Source organism: Talpa europaea, assembly GCF_964194135.1.
Source record: "Talpa europaea genome assembly, chromosome: 16".
NCBI classification, from domain to species: domain Eukaryota; kingdom Metazoa; phylum Chordata; class Mammalia; order Eulipotyphla; family Talpidae; genus Talpa; species Talpa europaea.
Window position 1 is genome coordinate 47,091,338 of NC_140084.1, and position 18,646 is coordinate 47,109,983.

An 18,646-nucleotide genomic window follows, 5' to 3' on the forward strand; every position below is an offset into this window, starting at 1 on the left:
CCCTGAAAGCCCCGCCTCCCTAGAGCCCGGGAGGTATAAAAGCAGCCGCCTAGGCCACAGCCTCTCGCAGTGAGCTCGGCGGTCCCGCGGATCTGTCTCTTGCTTCAACAGTGTTTGGACGGAACAGACCCGGGGACGCACTTCTGTTATCCTCCGACCATCCTCCAACCTTTTTTCCAGTCGCAACCTACGGAACCACCCTCTCTACAACCCTCTCCCTCCGAGACCAGCGAAAACCGTTGTTTGGGCATACCTCCATACTGCCCGGCAACCATGAGCTCCCAGATTCGTCAAAATTATTGCACCGAGGTGGAGGCCGCCGTTAACCGCCTGGTCAACCTGCATCTGCGGGCTTCTTACACCTACCTCTCTCTGGTGAGGGTCCCCAAGACGCCCCCGGCCCAGCCCCCCCCACCTGCGCGTCCCGGCCCTCTGCGCATGCGCCGGCTTCCTTTGTCCCGTTGGTCGGCGGAGGGCGGAGTCCTGCCCCGGGCCTGCCACCAACCTCTCTTCCCACCGTCTTGTCCCGCAGGGCTTCTATTTCGAGCGCGACGATGTGGCTCTGGCTGGCGTGGGCCACTTCTTCCGCGAGTTGGCCGACGAGAAGCGCGAGGGCGCCGAGCGTCTCTTGAAGATGCAAAACCAGCGTGGCGGCCGCGCCCTCTTCCAGGACGTCCAGGTAAAGCGATTGTGGGCCGCGGACTACATCTCCCACCAGTCCCTGCGCGCGAAGCCCCTTTCTGGAGCGGTGAAGACCCCGCGTGGGCTTCTGGGAGATGGAGTGCCGTGCAGTTTGGGTTGGGTGGTTTGTTGTGACTGGAAATGGCGGCGCCGGCTGTCGGGACGTAGGAGGGCGGTCGTGGTAGCTAAAGCTTTGGAACGTTTTTGCCAGCTATGTTCTTTGTCTCAGCCATGCCACCAAAAGCTGGGGACTATGGTTAAGAGTTTGGTGCGGGTTGTGAGGTTAGTGCTGAGCCGCTTCTCTGCTGTGTAGAAGCCTTCCCAAGATGAGTGGGGGAAAACCCTGGAGGCCATGGAAGCTGCCGTGGTCTTGGAGAGGAACCTGAACCAGGCCCTTCTGGATTTGCACGCCCTGGGCTCTTCTCGCGCGGATCCTCATGTAAGTACTGTGATCATGAGAGACCGTCCTTAGAAGGAAGCTTCCATAAACCCTGGCTTCATATGTTTGGTCAACTTTCCCCCTGAGCCTCGCTCCCACTTGAGATACATTTTCTCTCTCTCTCAGCTCTGTGACTTCCTGGAGAGCCACTTCCTTGATGAAGAGGTGAAACTCCTCAAGAAGATGGGCGACCACATGACTAACCTCCGCAGGCTGGCCAGCCCCCAGGCTGGGCTGGGCGAGTATCTCTTCGAAAGGCTCACTCTCAAGCACGACTAGATTCCTCCACAGCCCAGCTGCCTTTGAGGGGCCCAAATGGCACCCCTGGTGTTAAGGGCTTCTGCCTAAGCCTCTCCCTGGAGCTCTTCCAAGTTGTGGACCAAATGAAAACAATAAAGCTTTTTGCAGCAGCTGGTGCTCTGTGTGTGTGTGATGTGGGAACGAGGAGGGCTCCGTCTTTCACTAGATTATCCACTGGGCAGGCAGGCTGACATCTGTTCAAAAGGGTAATCTCAGCTTGTGGAGTTAACATTAGTGGGTTCCCTGCTTGACCCAAACCGTTCCTATTTTTGGAAGGTGGAGTCCACACCTGAGAGTCTAGTAAAGCCTGGGTTAGTGGCTGGAAGCTGGCACTGTTAGAAATCCTAGACAGCAACCAAACAGGCCCTGCTTGATGACTCCATCACTGGGCACCTTGCCAGACTCAGAAAGTAGTCCCTGACTCATTCCTAAGAGTATTAAGTAGAACTTCAAGCTCCTTTATATGAGTTGGTATTACCATGTTCATTGCCCTTAGCAACACCGTTGAAAAGGCTACTGCACCTCTTCAACACATGAGGCCTACAGATCCTAGGTACTGTGAGTTTCGATAAATCCATTCCAGGCACTCACTGGGAAGCTGTTGGTGGAATTTTGCCCATGGTGAGTGTGAGGTGCTGAGCTGGGGGGTAGGGTTCAGTACAGAAAATGGATGTGAAACTTCATGCCCACTTCTCTAAATGGGAGCAAAATAAGCTTGGGAGATGACTTAGCAGGCAGCTGCTGTGTCCGGGCTACTGAACAATGCAAACTGACCCACTAGCCCTTCCTGTTTAGGGTAGAAGAATCTAAGAGGAAGTGACTACTGGCTACTTGTTCTTTTGTCCTCTCAGCACCAGGCTCTGCTTGCTGTCACTGCACTTAGGTGAGTACTCGTGATCTGGTGGGGGAAGGAGGCTTGTGTGTGTCACAAACAGGCTAATCAAGATGATCACAAACATCCAAATCTAAAAGCCGAAGTTTTCTATTCCCCTGAAAAGTGATTGGCTCAGAGAGATGCCCATATGGCCCAGTGAACCCTGAAATTAGAGCCATGCAGGAATGTGTAGGGCCAAAGTTCAGGGGCCAGAGCCCAGAGGTTGTGCCGTCCCTGAAGCTAGTGCTGTCCAGCTGGACTTGTGATGGTGGGAATGTCCTATTATCTGCACTGTCCAGTGGGCAGCGACGTGTCACATGTAACCATGGTCGCACTTGAGCACCTGGGTCTGCTGAGGAATTTAAAGAGCCACACATGGCTTGCAGCTAACCCATGGATGGTTTTTCTACTGACCCAGACCCCCTTCCTGAGTCACTTCTTTGCCGCTGCAAGTCACAAGTACACAAGACAAAGGTGTCTTCCATTAAAAGAATACCAGAGTCCAGGATAACAATCCAAGTGTCTCCAAGACCACAGAATGAGACAAGGGATCAGGGGCCCAGAGAGTAGCAGGGGGAATTCAAGAGAAGGTAAAGAGAAAGAACAAAGGAGAGAGGGGCCCTGAGACAAACCCATCAAGCCCTAATATCGGACCAGACCGGGGACTCTTAAATATAGATGTATTTTTTCATCTCTGGACACACTTCCATCACACTCCTTCTGCCCTCACCCCCCAACTGCAAACACAAGTGCATCAGATACGGCACAGCACACGTGAGAGGCCCCTCCTTTTCACTAAAGCTGGGGGCAGGGCACAGCTTGGGGATGGAAGAGCCTCGAGGTAAATCTGGAGGTTCTAGAACACAGTGGGCCCAGTTCTAGACCAAGGGAAAGGGACCAGGATGCAGCACAGTGGTGAATTTCTAGACTCAACTGTCGGAACCTAGAACCAGTGGTTTCATGGTGGGCCTAGAAGTTGTGGGTGAGAGACAGCCAGTTCTGTGCTCAGGAGGATTGTCTGGAGGGCACAGGAGTCTGGAGTCACAGGAGAGCACAGGCTTGATTGAAAGGAGTAGGTCTGATCCAGAAAAGGCCAGAAAGGCATCTAGACCAAGACTGCAAGCTGTTCGGTAGGAATGAGAAACCAAGTGGTTGTGCCACCCCTTGCTTGGAGGAAGAGGGGTCAAGGGTGGAGCCCTTGGCAGAGCCAGACACCCCAGGACGGGCTTGGCCAGAGTTAAACACAAGCACCCTTTCCTGGGGCCTGACTTCTAGAATTGAAATAGAGGACCTTCTGCAGTTAACGGAAGTTCCTGAAAGTGGCCCAGCTCTAGACTTGATGGTCCTATTAGTAAGGACACCAGGCCAGACCTGAGCATGCTTTGTAACAATGTAAATGATTTTGCAAACCACAGAAGGCTCTAGAAAGCCAGGCCTGGAAGGCAACAGGCCAGGTTTCCTCTGGCACCAAGGTAGGGTTATGGCAGATTCCTGGCCTATGGGACCAGGGCCTGATCTAGGGGACTCCAGGGCACAGATGATGCATTCTGGAACCCAAGAAAGGCACAGTGTTGTGATTCTGGAGTGTTCGGGATTCAAGATCAGAGCCAGAGAGGATGGAGTGTATGAGGGAGTGGGTAGGGCTGTGGACCCACAGAGGGTTCAGGATTTGGAGTGGGGTTTAGAAATAGTGCCTGTTCTGCCTCTGAAGGCAGAGCGGGCAGGAGTGTGAGGAGGGCTGCTTAGTTGCGCTCCTCGCCCAGGGAGCTGGCAGGGCTGAGGGGCTCACTGGGGGTGCTGAGTGAACTAGAGGGCGCTGTGTCCACCGAGCCACGTTTGCTCCCGCCCGTGGAAGAGGCACAGGAGGCTCGGCGAGGCCACTCGGGAGCTCGGATGTTGCGCCGGTCCTTGGCGGCTTCTTCCTCCTCGTCATAACGCTCGCCATCTTCCTTGGGCCCATCGCGGAGTTCCTCCTCATCCTCACTGTGGTGCGGGCTGGAGTGTCGTGACAGGGAGGGCGAAGGCGGCACCGAGGCCGGCCGTGGGTAGCGGTAGCCCTGGGCCTGTGGATGGGGGTGTGGGCACAAACCTCAGAGAGCATGGAGGTCCCCCACAGCCCTGCCCAGGAGGCCTTCGGACCCACCTCTCCCAACCCTCTACCTCACTATCAGACACCCCAGGTCCACTCACCGCATCAGCCTTATGGGGCTCGTAGGTGAAATGCTCGGGAAAGGCCTTGGCCAGGGCCATGTGGCGTGCAGACATGTAGTACTTGGTGGGAAAGAAGGGGAGGCAGTGTCAGGGTGGCGGGAGCTGGCCCTCCCCTGCTTGCCAGATGGGGAAGAAGCAGGTGAAAACTGACCACACCTTTTTATGCAAATGATCACTCTGCTGGCACCTACAAGTTGGCCCCTATGCAAATTACCATCTTTGTGGCTCCACCCCTTATGTAGATTAGCTGAGCTGTGCCTGGACCATCTGAGCCACACAACCCCTCACATAGGGAGGGAATATGCCAATCAGGCACCACTTTGACCACACCTTTATGCAAATAGGGGAACTAGCCTAGTCCTACAGCAGGTGATTAACTTCTTAAAGGGGCAGCACCTGTTACAAGTAGGAAGCCATTGTGCTTCCTTGCGCCCGCCTCGAGGCCAAGGAACCAGAGACCCAGAGCCAGAAGCAGTTGATGCACCAGCAGAGGATAGGAGAGGGGAGTTATACCCGGCCTAGGTATTTCCAATCCAGAAGGTCGGAGAGGCGCTCCGTGCGATTCCTCTGGATGATGCGCTGCCTCCGGCTCTGCTGACAGAAGCTGTAGAGGAAGGAGGTGAGCTGCGAGCAGGAATCATCCAGGCTGCGAAAGCGCCGGTCCAGAATGTAGATGCCTGTGTGGAGCAGGACGGGGGCTCTGAAAATCCTCTGGGGGAGACCTTCATTCTCCTGGGACTCTGGCACCAGGACCCCTCTTCCCCCCACCCCCAACCCTTATCTCTTCTCTTAGTGATTCACAAGTCCCACCCCTCTCCTCCCCAGGATCCAAGGGTCCCGCTCTCAGTCTGGGCACTGACCGTAAGAGGAGGGCTCTGCGATGTGCTCCTCCATGAAACAGCCGAAGCCAGAGAGGTTGGTGGAGATACTGGGGATGCCCATGACGGTGCACTCGGCTGTGGAAACGGTGAGAATGGCCCATTTAGTTTTCCCTTCTGCCTTCAATCGCCATAAAAACCTCATTGGCGCCCTCTACTGGCGCTTCCGCTTAGTGCAGGCGCTGTGCTTGGCAGGTCCCAAGAAGGAAAAACCAAGCAGTGCTAGTTTCTCAGAAGGAAAAAGAGGCTCAAAAAAGGGAATTCACTTCTCCTGTTGCCTCAGGATGAGGAAAAATCTATAGTCGAGCGATAAAAACAACAATTTTAAAAGGGGGGGCGGGGCCTCCCTGGTGGTGCTAGGAGTTATAGCTATCAGCAGCTATAGCTATCAGCAGCCACTGCAGCATGAATGCCATCCCCAGCCAGGGAGCTACCCACATGGCGCAGCAGACCTCTCCTGTCTCCCCTGCTGCTCCCCTCAGCAGTGTATTTCAGTAGACCCACCTGTTCTGTTCCCCACTCTGTCTCTGGTGAATCCTCCTACCCTCCACACCTCTGATCTGCACCCCAGCTCTTATATGCATAAATAAATAAGACAAATCTTTTTTTTTTAATGGGGGGGATAATAAAAAGTGAAAGGGGAAAAATGACAGCAAAAAAAATCAAGAGTTGAGTAGTAAGGATATTAATTTATGGAGCACATTCTCTGGGCCAATGTCTACCATTTCACTCAATCCTCACAACTGTAAGATGCTTTTTTTTGTGTCAGATCAGACTATTTTGTTTATCATCGTTTTAGAGTTTGTTTTGACAGACCTCACTTAATGACTTCACCAACAGAGAGATTAAGTTATTATAATCCTTATGTAAGAATCCCTACCACACTCTGTAAGGTACAAGATCTAGCACTCATTATAACCCTGCTTATGAGGAAAATGGGGGTGAGGGTTGCCACACCAAACCAATGCCCCATTTTATCCACAGATAAAATATAACTGGCAAAATTCTTACTCCTCATGCATGCACAGTCTAAAAGACTTGCTAAGTGACTAAAAAGTTAAGACGGGGGGCCTCCCTGGTGGCGCAAGGGGTTAAGCACCACACTATGAAGCAATCTGCAGCCTTTGCAGCATGAGTTCGATCCCTGGCCGGCCAGGGAGAAACCCACATGGCGAGGTAGACTTCTCCTGTCTCGCCCGCTGCTCTGCTCAGCAGTGTATTTCGGTCAGTCTGCCTGTTCTGTTCCACTCTGTCTCTGGTGGATCCTCTCACCCCCTGCATCTTTGGCCTGTATCCCTGCTCTTGTATGCGTAAATAAATAAATCTTTTTTTTTTAAAAGTTAAGACAGGGCTTTAGCAAATGCAGGTTTAGCCTTAAAAGCATGAAAATAGCTTGACCAAAAATGAGGTGAGGAAGGGTTGTTTGGGGCCATAGCAAAATGTCTTCAAATGAAAGAAAACTAGTTGTCTAAAGGGAGCCAACAGGACAAGGTGGAGTTGATGGGCACCGGTAACATGTCAGGGAGACTCCCACATTCAATTGTGTTAGTGAGCTGTGCATTTAGCCGCTGTTATTTGGGCAGGAAACATTAGGAAGTTGGGGGAAATCATGCATGAACCCAGCTATCAGTCCTCCGGTTGCACATCATTTGAGTGTAGGACAAAGTATATGCATCAAAAATATACACTGTGGCAAGACAGGATGTGAGGACTAATGACTGCAAGGGGGAGCCTGGGGCTAAGAGAGGACAGGCGACTGGTCCCGGGAGCACACCCCATCTGACCCACTCACCTGGTGTGTAACCCCAAGGCTCATAATAGGAGGGGAAGACCCCAAGGTGGCAGCCTCGGACAAACTCCTCATAGTCCACGGGGAGCAGGGGGCTCGTGGAAGAGAGGAACTCCGGATGAAAAATCACCTGGCAGCAAAATAGAAGAGATCAACTGCAGCATCTTGTGTAGCTATCCCTGAGATCCCACAAGGTCTAGGGAGGCTGAAAACCTTGTCTAAAAACACACAAGTCAGTGGCAAGACAAAGATTTGAACCCAAGTCTCTCTGCCTGAGAAGTTAAAGTTCTTTCTCGACAAAGCAATCTTTTGATAAACTAGGGGAGATCGGGAATGGGAGGTCCAGCCCCCCTCCACTATCTCTCCCCACCATGCCCACGGTACCCTGGCCAGTGCCCTCACCTTGACCCTGTCAGCACTGCTGTTGAAGAGGCCAATTCGGCGAATGGTGGTCAGGATGGGGTCCGAGGAGTCATCCAGCATATTGTGGGTGCACACAGGGGGGAAAGACTGCCGCTGAAGGGGCCACAAGTGGGGGAAGCGTCAGGGAAGGGCAGAGAGCTCCTGACATCCCCACAAGCCAAGCAGACCCTGTGGATCCAAGGAGACCACAATTCCCACCCGGTTGTGGAGCAACAAGTCCAAGTGATTCCCGGGGTTGTAGATTTCTATTTGCTTCCATCTGTAAAAATTCTCTTTCTCTTTAACCATCACAAGCTGAAAAGAAACTACAATTCCCAGCAGTCTTTGAGACAGAGCCAGTGTTAACATGCCCCAGCGTCAACATGAACTATTGGGAGTTGTAGATATCTTATTCTGTATCCTTGGCTCTGTCATCAAAGGAATCCAAAAGAACTATAACTCTTCCCAGTGGGGAGTGGTGTAGTCTTACACCAATGTCACACCAAGCTGCAGGGACTGCTGGAAGTTGTCATTTTCTTTTGGAAATCCTGGGTTACTTGTTCTCCAAGTTTCTTTTAGTCTACCCTTAAATTCCCTCCACCTCCAACAGAGGTCTGAAGGCCCACAATTCCCAAAAATCACTGCAGGAAGAAAGAACTAGTATGATGGGAAATCCTGGGGCTATCGGGATGTGTAGTTCTCTGCCACGGTTCCATTATTTCTCTCATTAAAAGCTGTACGTGTCTTCAGTCTACTGATTCCAAGAGCCCTAGAAACTACAAACCCCAATAGCCCCATGGCAGAAGCATCCTCGGTGAGGCTAACTGCTCGGGACAATTGAAAGATGGAGTTTGGCCAAAAGCAATTCACACCTTGTTTGTGCAATTTGGCTGTCTAGGATTCCATTCCCCGGGAGAGAGCTCACCAGCCTTGATCACGGGCACCAAAGACCCCTGACTCCAGAAAATAAAAGAACTCTAACTCCCAGAAGTCTTTAGAGGCAAGGGAAAGTTCTGAAGCTGGAAGCCCAGAGGCTGTGGGGAATTGTAGTTCTCATTTTGTGATGCCAGATTTCCCTAAGGTTTCCCACTAATTCCATTGACCTCACAAATCTAAAGAAGTCTCCACACCCAGTAGTGGTTGGGGACTAAGATACAGCCAATGGGATAAGAAATGGTGGCTGCTGAGAGTTTTCAGTGTTCTTACAGAGGTGTAACCAAACTACCACTCCCAGAGTCTCTGGGGTCAGAGGTGGACCCAGTAGTGGAGCAGCACTGTCAGGGGGCAGCTGGGAGTTGTAGTTCTCCCCTTGTGGCTTTCCGATGGTTCCTTTCACTTTTGTCCATTGACCCTGGGGAACCAGAAACTACAACTTCCAGCAACCTCTGTGGTAGAATGAATTATGGGAAAGCAGGTCGCCCTAAGGGCTTCTAGGAATTGAAGTTCTACCAGTTAGTTCACACCATTCTTTGGACCTCAGAATTGATTCCCCCCCAAAAGGGTCACCTGATAAAGCAGAATACATAGCAATCTTTGGGGGGGGGGTGTCAATACTAATGGGGCAAGCTGCTTCTGGGTTGCTAGGGTCCAAACCATACCTGCGTAGCAAAGATGGCTCTCTTCATCATAGTGAAGTCCTCCTTGTCCAGCATCTTATTCATGTCTGGGAGGCTCCCCCTGCAAGGTGAGCAGAAGTATGCATCTGGAAACAGGAGACAAGAATGGGGAGGGCTGGTGTAGGGTTGAGGACTGGACACTCACACCAGCAAGGACTCATAGAGCTTCCTCCCGAACTTCTCCTTCACTGTGTTGGCTGTATCCCTGGAAGAAGCAAAGCAACAACATCACACCAGCTGCCATTTATTGTTAGTCTTCTGGGGCAGCCAGGAAACTGATATTTGAGAAGAGCAGAGAACCCTGGGAATTCCAGGCTGGAGGATGGGAACCTAGGGGACAGGCTTTGGAAGGCTCAGATTTCTTGTGCTCTGCATCGGCTGTGTGGTCAGGGACAGGTGGCCTTCCCTCTCTGACTTCAGTGACTCATCTGTCAGAGGGGGATAAAGATAGACTGAACCTCAGAAGTCTGCAATGACAACTCGATGAGGTCATGCCAAAAAAGTACACAGTGCCTCGCACACAATGAGCCTTCCAAAAATGTCAGCTATTATTAGGACTTGTGCTACTCCTGGCAGTAGAGATGCTAAGTTCCATTTCATAAAGTAGGAAAAATTATGTTCTGAAAGAAGAAAATTTATGTATATAAATAAAATTAATAAATAATGCCAACTGATAGCCCCATTCACATTCCTCTGCTCACAATCATCCCATAGCTCTGGCCTCATTTTCTACCCTATCTCCTTCAGGCATTTTGCTCCAGCCATACTAGGCTCCTCACTGTTTCCCAAAGACACCTCAGGGCCTTTACACATGCTGTTCCCACCGCCTGAAATGCTGTTCCCCAGATACACACAGGACTCTCTCCCTTATTTCTTGTATTGGTTTCTGCCTTGAGGCACTTTCTCTGTGTGTCCTGTCCTGACTTCATATTCCCATCCTGCTTTTTTTTTTTGTCACAGCACTTTCTAGAATGTGAGCTCCATAAGGGCAGGGATTCTACCTTGCTTGCTTACAGCTGTGTCCCCACAGCCTGGCACATAGTAGGTACTCAATAAATAGCCAATAGCTAATGAATGAATGGGTTTTACAGAAGGGGAAGCCGAGGCTCAGCAGGCAAGGAGGAGGGAGTGATGTGCCTAAAGTCACAAAGCCTGTGAGGGCCTATGACACAAGAGTGACCTCACTGGTTTGATATGGAACCCCCAGACCCCTTTGCCCCACCTGTGACTTTGTATTACCCCAAGCTGGAGGAATCTTAAGCAAATAACATCTCTAGGAATTAGGGAAGGAGGTGAGACTCCTGGAGAAATAGTGGCGCACACAGCTGGGAGTAGGTTGGACCCGCGATAGGGCCCTGGCCCTGGGCTGCTCACCACAGCTGCTTGCGTACGGCCTGGCCCTTGAGGGTTTCCACGTTGAAATTGTTGGTCCGAGCTGGCATGATGAAGAAGGCGACCACCGTCTGCTCGCTGCCGTTCACCTGGGGCAGACATTGGGATCCCAGGGGAGGTTCCCACACTTTCCCACCCCAACCCCCACACCACCATTAGGACCCTGCCATGCCTCTCCCTGTCACGGAGAATTTTAGAACAGGCTTATCATCCCTTCCAGGACTCAGACCCTCTAACCTTCTTTTTTGTAAGGAACTGAATTTCTTAATTTTATTTTCTATTGGTCGATCTTTTCGTTTGTATTATTTTTATTAAGGTAATGTTGGTTTCCAACACCAAATTTTACTTCCTTTTAATCAACTGAAATTGAACTTATTAATCAACTGGATTTTAATAACTGAAATTGAAACTTTCCCATCCGCATGGTCAGTGGCTGGCCTCTGGCACAGCTAGGCGCTAGCCCGCGCTCTGCACAAGGGAGACCACCGCAAACTCGGCAACTGCGCACACGTACGAATCCTGAGACACCAGCCTCTTCCCACGCCACCTTATTTTGCCAGCTGACAACTACGGGGGAGTCCCTGAGGTGAGCCCAACCCCTCCCTTCAGAACAGGAAGAGGGACGAGCGTGGTCCCCCCGGCGCAGACCAGTTCCTTTAAGCATCTTGTACGTGGCGCTTGGGGGAATGTCTCTGGCCTCTGATCTCCTCTGACTCCCCACCACCACCTCCTCGGTCTGTTCACCCCATTTGTGTCCCGAGGTCCCCATCCTCTCTTTCTTCCCTCACAGCCTTACTCTGAGCAGATAGTTGAGCCGGGCCAAGGCCTCCAGGAAGACGTCGGCACCCTTGTTAGAGAACTCATAGCGGCCGGCGATGAAGAAGTACAAGGTCTTGTCCAAGTTGAAATCCAGGTGCCTAAAGAAGCCTCAAGGTAGGGTAAAGCCCGAAACCCTGCCCCTCGAGTCCTGGCGTGCAAACTACAGAGCCCAGAAGGTACTGTGACAACTAACACCTGAGATAATATGGAGGGATTGTGGACACCCCTGGTTCTCTTCTTCTTACATGGGGCTCTCCTTTGATACTCGCAGCTATTCTGGCACTCGGTAACGCAAGAGGCTGAGCCTCCAGCCATTCCCGCCCTTAGAACCAGGAGTCTGGGCTCCCAGCACCCACCTCTCTCAAGACACAGGTAGCTGGCCCACGTACCCATAAAAATGGCCCCGTACAAATTCCTGGATTCGGGCCTTGCTCTGAGCGTGGAGATTCTGGAACTCATGCATGGCTGAGAACTTCTTCACATTCAGTCCATTGGGGGTCACAATATCTGGGGTGGGGAAGAAGGACCCACGTTTCATTTCCTCATTCACATCAATGTGGGTGAATGAATAAATGAAAGAACGACCCCTTTCCTGTCACACTTTCTGTGTTTCACTCGTGACCTCTCTGGGTGACTCAGCTGCCCTACCACTCAGACGTCTTCTTGTCTAATAAGGCACATGCTAAGAAATACTACTACAACTCCCATCAGCCCCTGCAAGTGGCCAACAGACCAGAACCTTGATCTGCATGCTGGGAGTTGTAGTTTTTTTGTCTCCCCTATTTCACCCTGTGCTGGGAATGATTATGCATCCCCATCCTGCCTCTCCCAGAATATACCCTCTGCCTTCAGTCTTCTTTTAGGGCCCTAATCTCATAGAAATTAAAGCATCTCAACCCCCTACAACTGCCATCATATCTTGGGGCAAAATTTTGGGAAAATAAGGGGCTGACCAGCAAAGACCTCTGGGAGCTATAGTTTTCACCTTACATCTGCTGGGAATAGAAACTATCGCCTGGGAAGAATAACCAGTTCCAGCACTACTTTTCTCAAAAACAAAATCCAGTGAACCTTCCCCTCTCCCCCAACTCCAGTATCTGCTTAGCCAGAAGAATATTACCATTTCTGAAATTAATACCAAAGAAGCTACATCTCCCATCTAGAGTGTACATCCACGTGCAGGTCTCCAGCCTAGGTTCTTCTGGGAACTGTAGTTTTCTGCTTTGTATTAGTAAAAAATTTTGGTAGGACCTTGGCACAGAGTCAACTACCTCCTTCATGTTTCGGGACCCCTGCCTGTCCCCTACCTGGTTTCCGCTTGAGTAGGTGCTGAGCCTCAATGGCGGTGATCTGGGACACAGTGGTGAAGACGTGAGCACAGTGGGCCGCCGCCCGCTCCATGCAGTAGCGGTGATAGATTTGCCTCTCACCTGCTTCCTTGTCCACATTGAACTGGGTGAGCAGGGAATAGTCAAGTTAGGAGATCTGGGGTCCTGGAAGAGGCTGGGGCTAGAATTTGGACTCCTGAGTCTGAAGGAAGAAGCTGGGGGTTGGGACTCCTGGGCACTGGGAGGAAAGAGTGTGTTATCCCCTTGGGGTTTTGTTTTTTTTTTTTAAGATTTATTTTATTTATGCATGCATGGAAGAACTGGGGTGCAGGCCAGAGGTGTGTGTGTGGGGGGGGGGGTGAAAGAATTCACCAGAGACAGAGTAGGGACCAGAACAGGCAGATCCAGTGAAATACACTGCTGAAGGGAGCAGCGGGGAGACAGGAGAGGTCTGCTGCGCCAGATGGGTCAGCTCCTTGGCCAGGGATCGAACTCAGGCAATCACGGTGAGAGTGCTGAGCTTTAACCCCAAGGCCACCGCGGAGGCCCCACCCCTTGGGACTTGTACCCAGCTTTGGACTATCTTGAAATACTCAGAGGCCCCCATCAGTCACCCTCCCAGCTCACCCTCTCCAAGTTGTTGTAGAAGTCCACAGCACCGGCACACAGGTACCGCCCCAACAGCGTGGCATGGGTGGTGAAGATGGTAGCCACGGGCAGCCGACGGGCCCGGCACAGGCAGAGCCCGATGCCCGCTAGCCACTCGTGGAAGTGTGCAACCACATGTGGCTTCTCCTCATTCTGGGCCAGAAACTGTGGGGCAACAGGGACCGGGCCATGAAGACAATGAGCCACCTCTACCATGGACAAGGAAGCAGGGGAGGGGTGAAGTTACCACCCCAACTGCACGTCATGGGCCCCCAGGACAAAGCCAGAGGCAGCCAGAGAGCTAATCTCATCCCAGAGGCCGATGGGAGCTGAGATATTTTGGCCAGTCTTCTAAGTCCCAACAGAACTGGAATGGGAAGACTGTGGTTTTAGTGTCAGCCAAGCCCTGAACACAATTCCTGGGCACTCTTTAATATTCAAGAGTAGACCAACGCCTGGCACTGGCCAGAGGACTACACCTCCCAGAAAGCCCCAGGAGCACCAAGGTCATAAACCATCTCCAGTCTGGGAAATTGAAATTTCTTGAGCCTTTTCAAACCTAGCAGGAAGGGTGGGGTGAACGGGGGGTGTCAAAACCAGCATTCCTGGTTCTCAGCTAGGCTGGGGATCCCCAAATATTCAAGGCCAGCTCTGAGAGCTAAATCCAGTCAATCTCAGACTAGAGACTACAACTCCCAGAATTCCAGGGGTACTGGAATTTCAGGATAGTATTCCAGAGGGTGAGCCCTCCAGCCAGGCCAGCCTTGCCAGGAGCTTAAGGCTCAGAATTCCTGTACTGGAGACTGGAGTGAATGCAACTGGGGTTGGAAGTTTGGGACTGTGAGGAAAGAAGGGTCTGGGTCCCTGGATGTCCATGTTCCCAAAGGTCAAAGCTAATCCTTGGACCAACGACTCCCAGAATACCCTGGGAAGCACCAATCACCCTCTGGCCCCCACCCAGCCACCCCCTAGCCAGGGGCTGATATAGTTTTGGGCCTGGGGTGCAAAGGAGTGGCATGGGGACCAGCAGTGGGGCCTACCTCACCCAGGAACCAGGTGGTGAGGAAGCCAAAAAGGACAGCGTCGTTGGCCTCACGGTCGTACCAGGGCACCCCGATGTTGCAGGTGTCCCAGAGTTCCCCCTTCCAGCGCTCCAGGGCCCAGGCGGAGGCCCCCACGTCCAGGAGCACCACCAGGGGGCTCCCCTCGATGAGCCAGCGCCCGAAATACACCTGGGGAAGCCCAGAGGAATGCTCAGGACTTTGGCCCCAGGTCCCTGGATACCACATGGGTGAGCTTCCTGCCTCAGTTCTCCTGTTTCTAGATCTGCTGCCAGTTTCTCACCCGCTGCCTGTTTCTCTGTTTGCTGGTAGTTACTCCCACCTGTCTCTTTCCATCTCTGTTGCCTAGGTTCTATTCCTGCTTCCCTCTCCCCCGAATTTCTTCCACTGGCAGCTTCTTTTATAAATTGTTCTCACTGCCATGGGTCTCAGACCGCTGCCTCGTTTTTTGTCTCTTTGGTTCCTATTTGTTCTCTCCTGCTGCCTCTTTTTTTTTTTTTTTAAGATTTATTTATTTATGCATGCAAGAGCTGGGGTACAGGCCAGAGGTGCGGGGGGTGAGAGGATTCACCAGAGACAGAGTGGGGAGCAGAACAGGCAGACTGAAATACACTGCCGAGGGGAGCAGCAGGTGAGTCAGGAGAGGTCTGCTGCGCCATGTGGGTAGCTCATAGGTTGCGTCTTAACCCCTTGCACCCCTGCTGCCTCTTGACCCCCCCCCATCCTCAGGTTCATCCCACCCTGCAGCCCATGGCCAAGACGCTCCCAAGCTCTTCCACAACCTTTTTTGCATCCACTGCTGTGTTCCTGACCCTCGCCCTCTCATGTCTACCTCTGCTCCTTTCCTCGCGAGACCTGGTCTAGGTTCTGGGCCTGCTGCCCCTGCTCCAGCCAGCTCTCAGTCACACTCCTCCCACCTGGCTTTTTCCTACTTGGGCAGCCTGAGCCTTCCCCTTCCCCCTCCCAGCTGTTGTCTGCCCTTTTGCTGGGTGGGGCCTAGTCTTAGGGCCCCAGCAAGAGAAGAGCAGCTGCCATGGGGAGGGCAGGGCTGACCTTGGGTTCCTTGGGGACACAGTCCAGCCTGATTGGACTCCAGACCCCCCCCAAAAAAAAAAACCTAAAGGCTATGAATGAATGAACCGGTCCCCACTTGCTCCCAGACCCCAACGGGCCTGGACTTCAGCCCGGTTGCCTCACAGCCCTCTCCTGGGATGGCTGCTACTTCTCCGTGCTCATCATACAGATCTGGGGGCCACGGGGCTGCCAGGGCTCTCCATGCTTCTCTTTTGTTCCCAGCTCTGTCCATCAGAACCCTGTCCCCTGGGGTCAGCCTGCCCCTCCTCTCTTCATTAACATGTCATCTTCCTCTCTCCTTCTAGGTCCTTCACTCTGAGACACTGTGTAGCCTCCCTCTGGTATCCAGTCTCTGTCCATCTCCCTTTTGCTCTAGTCCCAGGGCACCATCTTTTGGAATATTCGGTCTCTCCCCATCCACCTATCTCTCCCAGGTCTGCTCTTTACCACACGTTGCAGACTCGGCCGTTTATAAGACGACGGCGATGATGACGTGAGAGCTCACGCACACTGCTAACTTCATGCCAGGAACTGGACTGAGGGTTTTATTCAATGTCTCATCCTCCCAACAGCCCTTAGATAGGCGCGCCATTAGCCAGGGTCACACAGGCAGGAAGCGGAGAAGCCAAATTTGAACTTCTGGCTCTGGAACCCCTGCTCTGGCCGCCTGCCACACTCCCACGCCACCTCCCCGGCTTCTGTCTGGCTAGCCATCTTTCCCGCTGGCTTTTTCCTCTCTCCGGGTCTCAGGACCTTGGCTTTTTGGAACCATCACTCGGTCTGTCTTATTCCTGCTGTTTGTCCATTTGCCTGGGGTCCACCCACCCTCTACACAGGGTCCTGCCTCTGTCTGCCTGTCTGTCTGTCTGCCTGGGAGGCACCAGCTCACCCAGTTTCCCACGGAAGCTCCGTCCCACCCTGGGACTGTCCCAACCCGCCCCTTCTCCAACTGGTGTTCTGACCCTGAACACCAGGCACCTGCTTCCCTGCCCTTCACTGGGCACAGCCCACCTTGCAGCCCTTGCTGTTCATGGAGTCCAGCGTCCTCTTCAGGGCCGGGGTGGGGGGCTCGAGCACTTCCACCTGGGTCCTCACGCCCTGCTCCGTGTAGGGTCCCACGAGGTAGTAGTTGTCACCCCACTCATCCCCTGTCACCTTCGCTTTCGTCTGCAGCACCGTGTAGATGCCACCCACTGTGGACCCAAGCACATGAGGCCAGGCCCCAGCTGGGACCTGGGGCAGGGTAGGGGGCCATGGGAGGCACGGGGCCCCTGACCTCTGACTTAGGGGGTTGGGGACTGGGAGCTCAGACTTCCAAGTCAGTTGAGGAGGGGAGACGAGGCGGAGCGCAATACTCCTAGGTCTAAGGGAGATTGGGGTGGGGCGGGATTTGGTGGGAAGAGGAGGCTCGGGATAGATTTCAAGGACTGAGAAAAGGGCTCGGGTGCCAAGGATGCTGGAATTGACAAGGGTTACCAGTACCCAGCTCCCCGAGTTCCCGGTTTATGGAAACTGAGTTAATTCTCAGTCAGACACTAGCACAGGACGAGGGCACATCCCTATCCTAGCTCTACTTAGCTTCCCACAGTTGCCCAAAAAAAGCCAGAATGGTCACTCCTTGTCCTCCAAGGAGTCTGCTGACCTGTCCCCTAGTCTCCTCTCCCCACTGGGGACACAGGCGCGCAGGGCTCCGCCCCTCCTGTGACTCCACTACAGACCGGGACGGTCTTACCTCCTGGAGCCTGGGCCCTGGTGATACCCAGCTCCATGTCCGCAGGCCCCTTCCCATGGTGTAAGACAGGCCCTTCCTCTTACAACAGGCAGGAAAGCAATACCCCATCTCTCTCCCCACAGACTAGCTCCTGGGATGCCAGCCCCAGCCTTTCCCAAACCCAGAACCTCAGGCCCTGTGGAACCTAGACACAGAAATCCAGGCCTCCAGCCACTCCCACCCCAGGGCCCAGCCCCTGACCAACTTAGGACTTCCCAGCCTTCCCGCCCCTGCCAGTACGCATGTGTCTGAGACCACAGGCCTCCACTGCTAGGACCGACAGCCCAGGCTCTTGGCTCCTCTGGAGCCTAGACATCTAGGCCCCAACTCTCTTTCAACCCAGGATCTATAAATTAGGGTCTCCTGGTTACCCTGTCAGCACCCCCAAATTTTCCTTCAAGAACTCCTACAACCTATCTCCTGCTCAGCTTTCTCCCAAGTTACATCCCAACACCCTTCCCCCAGTCACTTCTTTAGGTTTGCATGAAGAAGGGCCGCCCTCTCATCTTCCCTGTTCAGGACCTGTTCTGGTCCCTGGAAACCTTCCTCCCAAACCTAGGAATCTTCCATTTTAGCCTCCTAACCCCTAGGGCCCAGGATCAGGGCTTCCAGCCTCCTTTTATCTTAATAGACTACTTATTCCCTTGTCCCAGGGCCCACGAGACATACCTCAGCCCCTCCCCAAGGACACAGGAGTCATAGGCTACTTGTCCAGGACCCAAGAGTCATGCCTTGTAACTCCGTCCCCCTGTTACTCAAGAGTGCTGGGGCCCCATCCTTGACCGCCCTGCTTGCCTGTGTCTCGCCGGGGGCTTACCCTTGTTGGCCACCTCCCAGGCCACCTCGAAGAGCACTGTGTTCTCCAGGTCGAATTCATCCTCCCATTCCTCCAGTCCTGGCAGTGAGGACACAGACAAAGTGCGGTTTAGAGGCATGGCCGACGCGGGAAAGACGCCCCGGGGGCCACAGGTGGGGATCCCGGAGGTGTCGAGGGAATGCACTGGGCAGGGCGTGAAACCAGGGAGCCCGTGCGGGACGGGAAGCTTGCAACGCCCTTGGCTTCCTATTGCACGATCGCAACCCCCACCCCCGCCCGGAGCGTTCGGACCGGGGCTGGAGGTGGCCGCAGCGTCACTGAGCCCAGAGCGGCCCCTGCAGTGAGAGCTTGCGGCCGCCAGGAGGCGGCGACCGCCCCCCGGCCAGCGCCATTGGTTGGCGCTCGGGGGCGGGGCTCCCGCGTCCGCTCATTGGTGGATAGACTAGGGTTGGCTCTGCCAGGCCACCGCCTTAATGGTCGAGGCGAGCCCTACGGGGCGGGGCTTATCACGGCGCTAGCTCATTGGCCGTCAGCGTTGTCAGTACG

The 18,646-nt window shown here is 53.4% G+C and overlaps 2 protein-coding genes across 3 annotated transcripts; one reads left to right on the forward strand and one right to left on the reverse strand.

Annotated features, from left to right (window-relative positions):
- The first annotated feature begins 83 nt into the window (after positions 1–83).
- FTL (ferritin light chain) lies at positions 84–1,530 on the forward strand. Its single transcript, XM_084256688.1, has 4 exons — positions 84–375; positions 533–679; positions 995–1,120; positions 1,247–1,530. The coding sequence occupies exons 1-4, from the start codon at positions 274–276 to the stop codon at positions 1,397–1,399; spliced, it is 528 nt and encodes a 175-aa protein (XP_084112814.1). The 5' UTR covers positions 84–273; the 3' UTR covers positions 1,400–1,530.
- A 2,506-nt stretch (positions 1,531–4,036) lies between these two features.
- GYS1 (glycogen synthase 1) lies at positions 4,037–18,218 on the reverse strand (the record flags this gene model as incomplete). 2 transcript variants are annotated; one of them, XM_084257400.1, is made up of 16 exons in its annotated part: positions 4,037–4,357; positions 4,485–4,565; positions 5,019–5,182; positions 5,366–5,461; positions 7,176–7,302; positions 7,575–7,688; positions 9,173–9,251; positions 9,336–9,395; positions 10,565–10,671; positions 11,379–11,499; positions 11,791–11,908; positions 12,709–12,853; positions 13,357–13,542; positions 14,418–14,609; positions 16,524–16,705; positions 18,101–18,218. In XM_084257400.1, the coding sequence occupies 16 exons, from the start codon at positions 18,216–18,218 to the stop codon at positions 4,037–4,039; spliced, it is 2,211 nt and encodes a 736-aa protein (XP_084113526.1). The 2 variants fall into 2 exon arrangements, with proteins under 2 accessions (XP_084113526.1, XP_084113527.1); XM_084257401.1 differs by lacking the exon at positions 14,418–14,609.
- Positions 18,219–18,646: the final 428 nt, after the last annotated feature.